Source organism: Ochlerotatus camptorhynchus, unplaced genomic scaffold, assembly GCF_037179485.1.
Source record: "Ochlerotatus camptorhynchus isolate MF236.1 unplaced genomic scaffold, CSIRO-AGI_Acam_v1.1 ptg000416l, whole genome shotgun sequence".
In the NCBI taxonomy this organism is placed as follows: Eukaryota; Metazoa; Arthropoda; class Insecta; order Diptera; family Culicidae; genus Ochlerotatus; species Ochlerotatus camptorhynchus.
In genome coordinates, this window is record NW_027040902.1 from 1467604 (window position 1) to 1480169 (window position 12566).

Consider the following 12566-nt stretch of genomic DNA (forward strand, 5'->3'; position numbering starts at 1 on the left):
GGATGACGGTATGCAGATTCGTAGTACGATTTATGTTGCTAAGAGCATCACCTTGGACGGCTCCTGTCCTACCATCGTCCACAAGAGCAAGGTGACTTTGACCTCGTGAGCACACATCATTAGTTGGCAGGATTGGGTCGGAGTTTGGGCTGAAACTATGCAAATCATCAGGGACAGAAGGTTTGATAACGTATACACGTGATCTTCTATTTTTCTGCAAGCAGATGATCATGGACTCAATCCTTGGATTAGTTAGCTTAAACAGTTTAGGCCAGGACTGTTGTGATGTTCGTAAAGCTTTTTCGGATGATCGATGCATGTATTTTATTAAACAGAGCAAATGGCCCTAATGTTGCCCCATGCACCTATAGAATGGGCCCATCAATTCAAATCTTAAATTTTTCTTAGAACAATGCGTCATCTGGACAATTTAAATTGATATTTTTGGTTGCTAGTGAATATTAGGGACAATAACTCTGTATAACTTTAATCCGTAATAGTTTTTTTTTAATGCATTATTTAAGTGATTGTTAGCCGAAGGATAATAAGCAAGGGGCGTAATAAGTCAATGCATCGATTTGAAGCGTTTTCCTAGAATGTTACTGGAATGCTAGAACATGTGTCGCCAGTGCTGACTGCGGAATATATCCGACCACACTTTGCAACTCCTGTACTTTACAGTAGCTCACTTCACCGGTCTGGAAGTTGTCGAATTCATTCTGGTGCCATCCGTAATCGTTTTGTCTCGATCCACAGATGGGAGAAACTGCCATGAAAGGATTATTACTGACTACCAAAGCTATTGCCGCATCCATAGTGGGAACTTTCACTATTTTCCACAGCCATTTTGGTACTGGAATCCCTCCGTCCACCAAGGTGAAGCTCGGGCAATAGTTGGTTGATGAGCAAAGCGCTAATGTTCCGTATGTTCCAGTATAGATTTCAAAAGTTTGCTTTGACTCGTTTGCTAAAGTGCGAACCTTGGTTTCTATGGTCTTCCAGTTGCCGATGTTAATTTTTTCCCACATACCGGCAACGTTGATAAAGAAGTAAGTTGACCATTGCCAGGTTGTGAACAGTTCGTCACCGTCCGGAGTAAGATGACCTCTTTGCAGGTAGGATCGATTGTAGTAACTTTGTGCGTCTGTTTGGGCGATACTGTTCCCCGTTTGAACACTGAACAATTCCGTCAATCTTAACTTCTGACTCAACTGAGTGTAGGCAGTACTTACAAAAAATCTACTTGTAAAGCCAATTGACTTGAAATCCGGTCTGCTACTATTGTAGATGCTTTTATCTTTGAATTGAAAGAATATGAATTACTATTACTTGTCATTTAATTTTGTTACTTACGACCGATTTCGTTGCCGAAGAGCACGTGATGGGTAAAGAGTGTAAAAGCACTCGCTTCATCAAAACAGGAACAGAATAGATCAAAAAACATATCCCCAGTTGGGAAAGGCACATTAAACCCTATTGCTTTGTTGGTTCCCAGGCATTGTGGATCTGGCCTCAGTTGGTAGTTTCCAGTGACCTTTCGAACGCACGTTACCGTACTGATGCTCACTGTTGTGCCATTCATTAGAAACATCAATCCATTGTCACATGTGATGGTTTCGACTGTGCTATTGGCTGTAAAGTGTAATTTCTCATTTGTGTAAACCTTAAAAACAGCACCATCCTTTACTTCATCAACTTACTACCACTGATGGAATTTTGAGATCCAGCAGAAGGAGGACATGCTATCGAGGACGTCTCCCCATGCGCCCAAGTGAGATAACCATCTGTAGGGACCATCAACGAACGAGGAGTTCCATCTCTTATGAAAACTGGCTGCAGCTCCGGAAGATCCCTTTTGATATACACTTCACATTGCTTTTTACCTAAAGCACAGTCAACTACATTGTTTAACACCTCCAATCAAATATGAAACAAACCAACCTGTTGCCACGCCAAGGCCAACGCCAACGCCAACGCCAACGGCGGCACCTCCTGCTACTGATGTCCCTGGATTTTTAGAAACAAAGTTCCCAACCGACGTAGCCGTTTTACGAACTAGCTTAACAATCTTTGGGATCTCTTTTGACACCTTAGGAATCCATCTGGCTATGAAACTACCGACAAATCTCCCAAACTGTGGCTTTGGGGAACGCTTTTCTCTTGATTTGGCTGAATCTGTTGCTGCCGCATGGACAATCAGCACAAAAGCTATCAGGAAAAGTATTAAAGATCGCTTGCTCATCTCGGTAATGCACGACTGAGTGATGATGGCACGGTGCAGTTTGCATTTATTCACAGATAAGAGAAACACCGTAACATGATAACACAGTTATTCAAGAGCTGTATAGTTCTGCTGCACTGAGCGAAAACATTCCTAGCAATTCTCGCACATTCGAGCCTTAAGTTCTCTGCTTAAGTTCAACAGTATATGAGTGATCCAGACGTCCAACATCATATGAGATTCTCGCATTTCTTGGCGAATTCGAAAATTATGTATTCGTACGATTTTTTCGGAAACTAATTTGCGAAATTTGCTTTGCGCTTCATAAGACTTCCCGTATCAAATATCTAGCGTTTAGTTTCCTGAGTGTAGTTGAGCAAATAATTGATTAAGTCGGTTGATTTGTTTTTCTATACACAAATTTATAGCGGAAGGGGATATTTTACATTAGTTTGGCCAATTTTATCAACACAATTTATTGCTGGTCATTCTAGAGTAATGTAGGATCAAATATTGTTTTACCATTCGTTAGAGGCGAATCTACGGCTAAAAGCCTCTCAAATAAAGATAAATTTACTTACTTTATCATTTGTGCAGCGTCTGGAAATTGAATTGATGTATCATAAAGTGCTTTTAAAAGTGATTCAACGAGGTGCCATTCTCAAGTCCAAAAGACAAACAAAAGAACGTACTTAAGAGACACAATTTCAATTGATCACGTGAAACCAGATAATGAATGTGGATAATGGATCTTAGATTGGGCCCATCGCTAAAAATCTGCTATTTATAAATTTAATCTAGATGAACGCGTCATTGGGACGGTACTAATGGATATTTTTGGTCGCTAATGAAAATTTACTCGTTTGCTGAATTTATGAATGGACCCAAATTAGGGGCATTTAGGCCGACATTACATCCATTTCCCCTATCTGGTGATTTTCAAAGTAGAGCGGAATGATAACGACCCAAATTTAAGTTAATTTCACTCATAATCGCCAAAAGTGCATGAACTGATGAACTGAGCAATGATTAAATTTCTCCCATGGTTTTCTATGGAAAATTTAAAAAAATCTGCTGGAAAATGAGTAAAGTTGCCGAAAATTTTACTCAGTCTAGGAGTAGTACCAGTAGACTGAAGGAATTCGATCTTTATTTTTCTCATATTTGGGATGTTTTTTTTCTGTGGACAAACCTGAGAAAACATGAGACAAATTTACTAATCGCTTAGTTCCTGCACTTTACGTGGTTTATGATTTAACTAAACTCAAATTTGGGTCGTTCTCATTCGCTGTGTTTGGCCTTTATTAGGTTTTGCACCGTCGGGGTTAACCTCAATCTGATGACAGTTCAGTGGTACTATTTCCGTGGACTTTATTTTTTTTTCTTGGGTGGATTTTCTTGATTAATTTTCAGACTGCAGTGAGATGTAAACCACACTTCTGCAATTTCCACGAGCAACATCCTTTCATCGCGCTGTTCTTCGACAATTTTCAAGTTAAAATTCGAAAATTTAAGAATATTTTTTTTTTTGAAAAAACGACTAAGTGCTTGTAAACAGTACCACTGAACTGTCAAAAAGGTTCAGCCGATTAACACTGAGTTCATTTATGACGTCACGCTGCAGTACCTAATTAGGTACTGCAGCGTGACGTCACAAATGAACTCAGTGTTAATCGGCTGAACCTTTTTGACAGTTCAGTGGTACTGTTTACAGACACTTAGTCGTTTTTTGGAAAAAATATATTTTAAAATTTCCGAATTTTAACTTGAAAATTATCGAGGAAATGCGTGGTGAAAGGATGTTGCCTCGTGGACAATGCAAAAGTGTGGTTTACATCTCACTGCAATCTGAAAAAATATCCAGAAAATCTACCCAAGAAAAAATCGACTAAGTCCACGTAAACAGTACCAGTGAACTGTCATCAGATTGAGGTTAACCCCGACGGTGCAAAACCTAATTCATGCCATGTGCGTTCATTCATTCAAGGAAGGGAGTGATAAGTGGGTCTGCCAGTAAGCTTCGGTCGTGGCTCGTGGCTATACAATTCATTACGTTGCCCTTGCTGATACATACGAATGTAGTGGAAACGACGGAAATAAAAATTCGCATGTCAGACCTGATCTTTTATGAATGTTCATTTTCAATCTGTCAAAAATGAAACAAGCTTTTAGTGACGGTTCCTTTCTGATTCTATAAAATAAGCAAGCATTTCTTCGGTAAGAGCCACTTCCTGCTCCGTCGATGAGTTTGAAGGCAGATACCCGTTCATGTCCTCGTCGAAATTCCAGAGTAAATGAGGGAGATTATAAAGGGTGATATGGTCAAAATTTGGTCAATATCAACTTGACGTATTTCTTTCAATTTTGCATTTAAAAAACCTGAACACCCCTCATTTTGAAGGTGTGTGTGTGTAGAATGTTGCTCCTATTTTGATTTTGGAATTCACTCTTCAGTTGTCAAAATGCCGTCCAAGCAAGAAGAGCAGCGTATCAAAATTTTGCTCGCGCATCGCGAAAATCCGAGCTACTCGCACGCAAAGTTGGCAAAATCGCTAAAAGTTGCCAAATCAACCGCTACAAATGTAATTAAAGTGTTTGGGGAACGTTTGTAGACAGCCAGGAAGTCTGGATCGGGAGGAAATCGAAAACCGGAAGCCGCTGAGACGACAAAGAGAGTTGCCGGTAGTTTCAAGCGAAACCCTAACCTCTCTCTCCGAGATGCCGCAAATAAGCTGGGTGTATCGTCTACAACCGTGCATCGAGCCAAAAAACGAGCCGGACTATCGACTTACAAGAAGGTAGTGACTCCAAATCGCGATGATAAACAAAATACGACGGCCAAAGCGCGATCCCGGAGGCTGTACACGACGATGCTGACGAAGTTTGACTGCGTGGTAATGGAGGACGAAACCTACGTCAAAGCCGACTACAAGCAGCTTCCGGGACAGGAATTTTATACGGCAAAAGGAAGGGGAAAGGTAGCAGATGTTTTCAAGCACATGAAACTGTCAAAGTTCGCAAAGAAATATCTGGTTTGGCAAGCCATCTGTACCTGTGGCTTGAAAAGCAGCATTTTCATAGCTTCCGGGACTGTCAACCAAGAAATTTACGTGAAAGAGTGTTTGAATAAACGTCTGCTGCCTTTCCTGAAGAAACACGGTTGTTCCGTACTGTTTTGGTTACGGTAAAAAGGCCATGGAGTGGTACGCCGCCAACAACGTGCAGGTGGTTCCCAAGGACAAGAACCCTCCCAACACGCCAGAGCTCCGCCCAATTGAGAAATACTGGGCTATTGTCAAGCGGAACCTAAAGAAGACCAAAAAAACTGCTAAGGGCGAGCAGCAGTTCAAGGCAAACTGGCTTTTTGCGGCGAAGAAGGTGGACAAGGTGGCTGTACAAAATCTGATGGCAGGGGTCAAGCGTAAGGCCCGGCAATTCGGATTTGGAAAAGCGGAAGCCTAACTGAATATTTTTCCTGAATTTTATACTAATTGAACATGAAAAAGAAATTTAATTTGATTTTTTAGATAAACGATTTCACCGATTTACACGCGTTTTCCCTTGACCAAATTTTGACCGTAATACGTTGAACTTGGTCATTTTCAGCAAAAAATGTAGCTCTATTTTTTCAAATTTTGACCTAAATACCAAGGCTAATACGATCATTAAAGAGGTTTAACAAATATGTAACGACTGGAACAAACGCGCACAAAACTATTTTGACAAGCGAGTACATGATTGTTAACGGAATGACGACTTGTGCAAAGGATTGAGCATGTCAACCTTGTCCCAATGTACCACCAGTCGGGGTGACAGAAAATAATACCGAACATTCAACATGTTTTAAAGATGATATAAAGGACAAACCCGCATTTATTGCAACGCACTTAAACAGCTGTAACTTTTTAACCACGGTAACAAATGACTTTAAATTTTCAGAGAAGATTCTTAGACGAATTTTTAGTAACATATCAATAGACCAAAGTTCAATGGCAAACTAATACCCACTTTTCAATTAGGGAATCCAAAAGCTGTCTTTAGACTTTGTACATTTGCGAAAAAGTCCATCCTCAGAATTCCTCGAGGTTCTTTCGAAATTTTTAGAAGTCTATGAGCTTTTTTGAAATTCTTCTCAGAAGTCCTCTGGAATTATTTTTAGAACTCTTCTTGACTTTTACCCAGAATACCTTGGAACTAAAATTCCCTTGGAGTTTGAGAAGAATTTCCTCAGTATTATCCAGAGATTATTCTCGAAATTAGCTAGAAATTATCGGTACTCTCTTGAAATTTTCCTCAAAATCCCTTTAGAATTTCACTCAAAATTTAATAATCTCGGTATTATGTTGTAACTATCTGCAGAATTCACTAGAAATTATTCGCAGAGGTTTCTTAGAATACTCCCCAGAAATCCTTTGGAACTGTTCTCAGAATTCAATATCCTTGAGGTTCTTCGCGGATTTTTTAAAACTCTCCTAAGAGCTCTTTTGATATTCTTCTCAGAAGTCCACTGGAATTATGTTTAGAACTCTTCATGATTTTTTCTCAGAACACCTTGAAACTCAAATTACTTTAGAGTTTCAGAATTTTTTCCTAGAATGAGCTAGAAATTATCCTCGGAATTAGCTTGAAATTTTCTTTAAAATCCCTTTGGAATTTCACTCAAAATTTGATTTTCTCGGTATTCTTTTCGAAATTATCTTGGAACTATCTGCAGGATGCACTAGAAATTATCCGTAGAATATTTTTGGAACTCTCCCCAGAAATATTTTGGAACTGTCCTAAGAATTCAATATATTTGAGGTTCTTCTCGGAATATTTTAAAACTTTTTTTTCTCAGAACACTTTGGAACTGAAATTCCTCTTAAAGTTTCCGAAAATTTCCTGTGTATTCTCCATAAATTCTTCCCATAATTAGCTTGAAATTATCATTGGAATTCCCTTGAAATTTTCCCCAACATCCCTTTGGAATTTCATTCAAAATTTGATTCTCTCGGTATTATTTTCGAAATTATCTTGAAACTATCTGCAGGATTCACTAGAAATTATTTGCAGAATTTTTATGAAATCATCCCCAGAAATTTTTTCTCTCAGAACTGTCCTCAGAATTCAATACCCTGTAGGTTCTTCTCGGAAAACAAGTTTAATTTGTCCGTCCACTCACCAAAACGTTGTAGTTTTTCTACCAGATTTGTTCAATAAAGTTTGCCCCTCCATTCACCAGAACTGTGCAATCAGATCAGGAATTTTCAATTCAGCTTGCCCCTCCATGCAGCAGAATGTTGCAAATCATACACCAGAAATTTTCAACACAAACTTGCCCCCAGAAAATTTTACACCAGAAAATTTGAATTGACCAGAATTTGCATCGTTCCACCGTTAATGTTCAATTAAAATTGCTTCTCCAATCTTCTGATTGGTGCCGATTTCCTTTTTCCTTTTTCCACCAGATATTTTAAATAAAGCTTGCCCCTATTTTCATATTTTTCAACAATAATTTTCAGTAAAACAGCTTCCCTCCAATCATCAGAGTGGTGCAAATTTCACACCAAAAATTATTATTAAAATTTGTTTCTCTATTCAGAAAATTTAAGACCAAAACTTTTCCGAAAAGCTTGCCCATCCGTTCACCAGAACGGCGCAAATTTTCCACCAGAAATTTTAAATTTAGTTTAATTTAAAAAAGCTTGTGCCTTAATTTCCCAGACTAGTGCAAGTTTTTCACCAGAAATTTTCTATTCATTTCATTTTGCACCAGAAATTTTCAATAGAATATGCTCCTCCATTCGTTCTGGTGCACCAAAAATTGTCAGTAAAGTTTGTTTCACCATGCACCTTTGTGGTGCAATTTTCAGGCTTTGCCTCTTAATGCAGAATGGTGCAAATTTTCCACCATAATTTTTCAATGAAGCTTACATTCATCAGAACGATGCAAATTATGCACCAGAAAAATTAATAAACCTTGCTTTTACATTCACCACAGTGTTACGAACTTTCCACCAGAAATTTTCAGTTAAATGTGCAACTCCAAATTTTTAGCGTGTTTCAATTTTAGAACCATAGTTATTCATTTTTATTAGTCCCTCCATGCACCACCTTGATGATATTGTTACACCAGAAATATTCAATAAAAAGCTTTTTCTTCGATTTACCACCACGAAGGTTAATTTTTGTTTAACCTTTAATTTACCTTTTTCTTTCAACCCTCCATGATCCACGTTGAAAAAAAAAATTACACCGGAAATTTTTTGTTTTCCCCAATGTGGTGCAATTTTTTTGACCAAAAAAATTCATTGACGTTTGTCCCTTCATGCACCTTTGTGGTGCAATTTTCAGGCACCATCTCAAAGGAATTGACGCACGCAATAAAAGGGTTTCAATTTTACCTTCAAAGCAAGTGAACAAGAAAACTAGATATTTTTTATCATAACTTTGTAAATGTGGACACACCGTGCTCAACCCTGTGTACGCCAGTGCATGTAACGTAAAATCCCAAACCGGACGCAACGATAGAGCGCAAATCGAACAAACGACACATTGCGTATGCTCACAAGAGCGAGCTCAATGCTCGGTTGATCCCTTACCATTATACGCTTATGGATAAGACATATCCTATGGTGAATATTTTGTTTCAGAATTTGCTCACTATGGATGTACGCCCGCCGACTGACTAAGCTCATCAAAGATGGTTCATGTGTTGGGTGATTTCATAAAAGGCATTATGACCAGAATTAACTTTGAATTGTCCAAAGAACTTCCTGATGATTTCCTAGAAATTCACCTTAGTTTGCCATAGGTATGCTTTCTAAATCCGATGCTCTTTATAACTTTTTTTTTAAATTTTTTAAAAATTCCAATAATTGGCTTCATTTCAAAAGTTATCTTGGAATGATCCCAAAAGTTCTTTGCAATTTTCCTTGGAATTTTCCTCATGAATCACACGATACTATTCTCCTAATAGGAATCCGCCTTAAAATTCCTTTAAAACTATGATCAGATTGAGAATCCCTTGAACCTTTTTCACGTTCAGAATTATTTTCAGAATGCCATCGATGTTTTTACCCTTCTTACAAAGAAGGGTATAGATATCACTTGAAAAACCGACTATCGATCCGAGGCCTGGAGGGCCGAGTGTCATATACCATTCGACTCAGCTCGACGAAATCGGAACATGTCTGTGTGTGTGTGTGTGTGTGTGTGTGTATGTGTGTGTGTATGTAACGAAATGAATGCGCTCACGTTTCTCAGCAACCGCTCAACCGATTTGGACAAACTCGGCGCCAAACGATAGGTCTTAGGGTCTTATTGAACGCTATTGAACGGTTTTGGAATCGGTGAACCGGTTCTGGAGATATGGCCGGAATAAGATCCGGTGAATATGGGCCTTCACGCTGGATTTAACGGAAAACGTATCAAAACCATCATGCGACACATCAAATTACTACATAATTCAAAAATAAGATTAATGCAAGTCGTGTTAAGTGTTCCAGACCACATTGGACACACTTGGACATGTTCCGGGTACCCCGGCGAAGTTGCTTGAATATGAATTGAATTAAAACCCATTAAATCACATTAAAATACGATGATAAGGTGATTGGTAGCCTCACCAAATAGACTACACCGGGATATATTCCGGGTACCCCCAGGCAGTGGCGTAGCGTCACTGGATGACACGGGGGTGGGGGGCTTGGTCACTGATAATGACAATAAAATAAATAAACTTGAATAAGTAAGAAGGGTCTGATCACACCATAGGTGGATAAATTCGGGTTTTATTTTTGAATCTCACTCGAATTTTTCATAATATGCCGTTATAATTTGTATCGCAGTTCTGTTAAACAATCCATAAAATTCCTTTATAAATATCGTTTAGTTGTTTTGAATTCTCCTTAAAACTACAATGACTCTATCCTTTTGTAAAAAGAATTAATTTCGGATCCGTGATGCTACTGCGAATGAGCCTCAGTAAATCAACAAACGATGAAAAAGTTATTCTCAGATATTGTTGGTTTGAACTTCTATGGAATGTTAATTAAAACTTTTGATAAATAAACTCTTATAGCATATTTAGTATACCTGTTCATTTTAACAGAAATGTTCGGGATGCACCGGGTCAACCGTGATTACTATTCTAACATGACGAACTTCTGTGCAAATTTTCACCAAAATGATGATTTAGAGGTGCTTCGAGTAAATTTTATATTTTGAAGGTAATTTACGGCTTATAATATCTGTATCTCGATACTGAAATAACGAAAACTACTGAAACAACTTTCAAAGCAAAGCTTCATGGTGTTATCTACCTACTTTGTGACTAAAGGTTAACTATTCAAATTGATTTTATTGAAGTTTGACTTAGTTTCATGCTCGAAGATATCTTAAAAACTGAATAATTTCAAAGTATTTGTTCTACGAACTTTCCACCCATATGATATAAAAATGTGTCGTCTACGGCATAATGTTCCTTATACTGTTCTCGAAATTTTGTTCAATCATAGTTTTCATGTGGATTCCATAGATTGAGAGTTAAATATCAGAAAAGAGGCCGTTATAGCTAAAATTCACAAGACAACAGAGCCAATAAAAGTTTCAATTAGATTGACAGAAAATAATTGCATTTCTTTTCAATGACGACCGATGACTGTTTCATTGATAGATTATATTTTTAGAACTATAAGGATCCTCAGTAGACGGGTTTTTTTTTTGTATCAAAGGCAAGTATACCTCGAGCCATCCAAAATGGTCGTTTTTTTATAAATTGCTGGCATTTAGGCCGATATTACATCAATTTCCCCTATTTGTTGTAAAATGTTATGCTCGATGTTTCGTTTTCTCAAATTCTTCTAATCAAAGGAAATTTCCACTATGTCTAATCATTTGGCAGGCTAAAAGAATATTGAATTCGGTAGCTGTTGCTCGAACCTATATACAGTAGTGTACTAAGTATTTTTTATGAAATACTTTGGGATTGTTTCATCTGTATTTCACTATTTGCATTCGTGTTCATATGTATTTTGTCACAACCAGTGTTGGCTAAAATCAAAATCAGCAATCTTTCAAGGTCAATGTCACCTAAAATCACAGACACCAATATCACAAGCCATCATCACCACGAAAATCACACGCGATTTTCGATCAATATCAACCGTGATTTTCGATGCCTAAAATCAACCAGCATCAATATCAATCAAGATCAAAATCATAGGATTAGAAGATATGTTAAATTCTAGAGTTTGGGGCATTCTGAAATGCATATTCCTAGTCCAGGGGCCGCCATATTGGATTCTGGTCCACTATTTTGAATTCCAAAATGGCGGCAGATGTCAATTTTCCAGTTCCACTTATCGAGCCCATTCCGCAGATATCCATATTTGCATGTTTTTTTTTCCTCGGTTCGGGACCTAACACTACTGCGACCAGTAAATTGATCTATTGTAGTATATCCCGTGTCCTTAGTTTAGTGCATGTCGTATTACTCCATCACTATTGAGAAATGATGAAGTATTCGATTTTTTTACAGTTGCCACTCTTGCATTTATCGCAAGGATCCGACTCTAATTGAAAGGTCCCGCTATTTATACCCTTCGGAGTGTTGAAACACCCTCCAAAGACGCGCCCCTTTGTCAGTCAAAATTGGATTCCTTAGCAAAAAAAAATTAAGGTATGACACCGATAATGACCATAAAAATGAACAAAAAGTTTGGTGGCATAAATGGTTTGTGCCAAGTCAGTTTCTTATCAAATGAGTTTATCCTTTCGGAGGCTAATCAGGACCCGATTTGAAGCCGTTTGAACGCTGTGGAGCGAAAATTTCAAATTTTGCATCAGTCTAATGCATATTCCCTGTCCAGGGGTCACCATATTGGATTTTGATCCGCCATCTTGAATTCCTAAATGGCAGCGGATGTCAATTTTCCACTTCCACTTATCGAGCCCATTTCGTAGATACCCGTATTGCATGGGTTTAGATGCATATTCCTAGTCCAGGGGTCGCCATATTGGATTTTGGTTCACCATCTTGAATTCCAAAATGGCGGTGGAAGTTGGTTTTTTTACTTTGACTGTTATACCAAGTTATTGATTTCCCGTTTGGTTTTTTTTGCCTCAAAATCAGCTAAGGTTAAAATCAGCCTTGATTTTCTGTTTGTGATTTTGCTGATCTCAACATTAGCAGTGATTTTCGGCCGTTCCTGATATTGGATTTTTTTTTATTTTTTTTCCATCACTGGTCACAACACATAACTATTATTTAGATGTTTAGTAGAACTGCATAGAATATTCTTTATTTCTGATATTACGCTAGTCAAATGTCAACATAACCAATTGACTGTTTGACTCAGGGTTT

General features: G+C 38.1%; 2 protein-coding genes across 2 annotated transcripts in view; both read right to left on the bottom strand.

Annotated features, from left to right (window-relative positions):
- Positions 1–12566, bottom strand: part of LOC135711020 (carboxypeptidase N subunit 2-like) — a 403442-nt gene that overhangs the window by 193278 nt on the left and 197598 nt on the right. The window lies entirely within an intron of this gene.
- Positions 333–2280, bottom strand: LOC135711016 (uncharacterized). The gene is made up of 4 exons (XM_065233755.1): positions 1942–2280; positions 1701–1883; positions 1354–1632; positions 333–1297 (listed from the first exon to the last, which is right to left on the bottom strand). Exons 1-4 carry the CDS (start codon positions 2240–2242, stop codon positions 600–602), a joined length of 1461 nt encoding a protein of 486 aa, XP_065089827.1. The 5' UTR covers positions 2243–2280; the 3' UTR covers positions 333–599.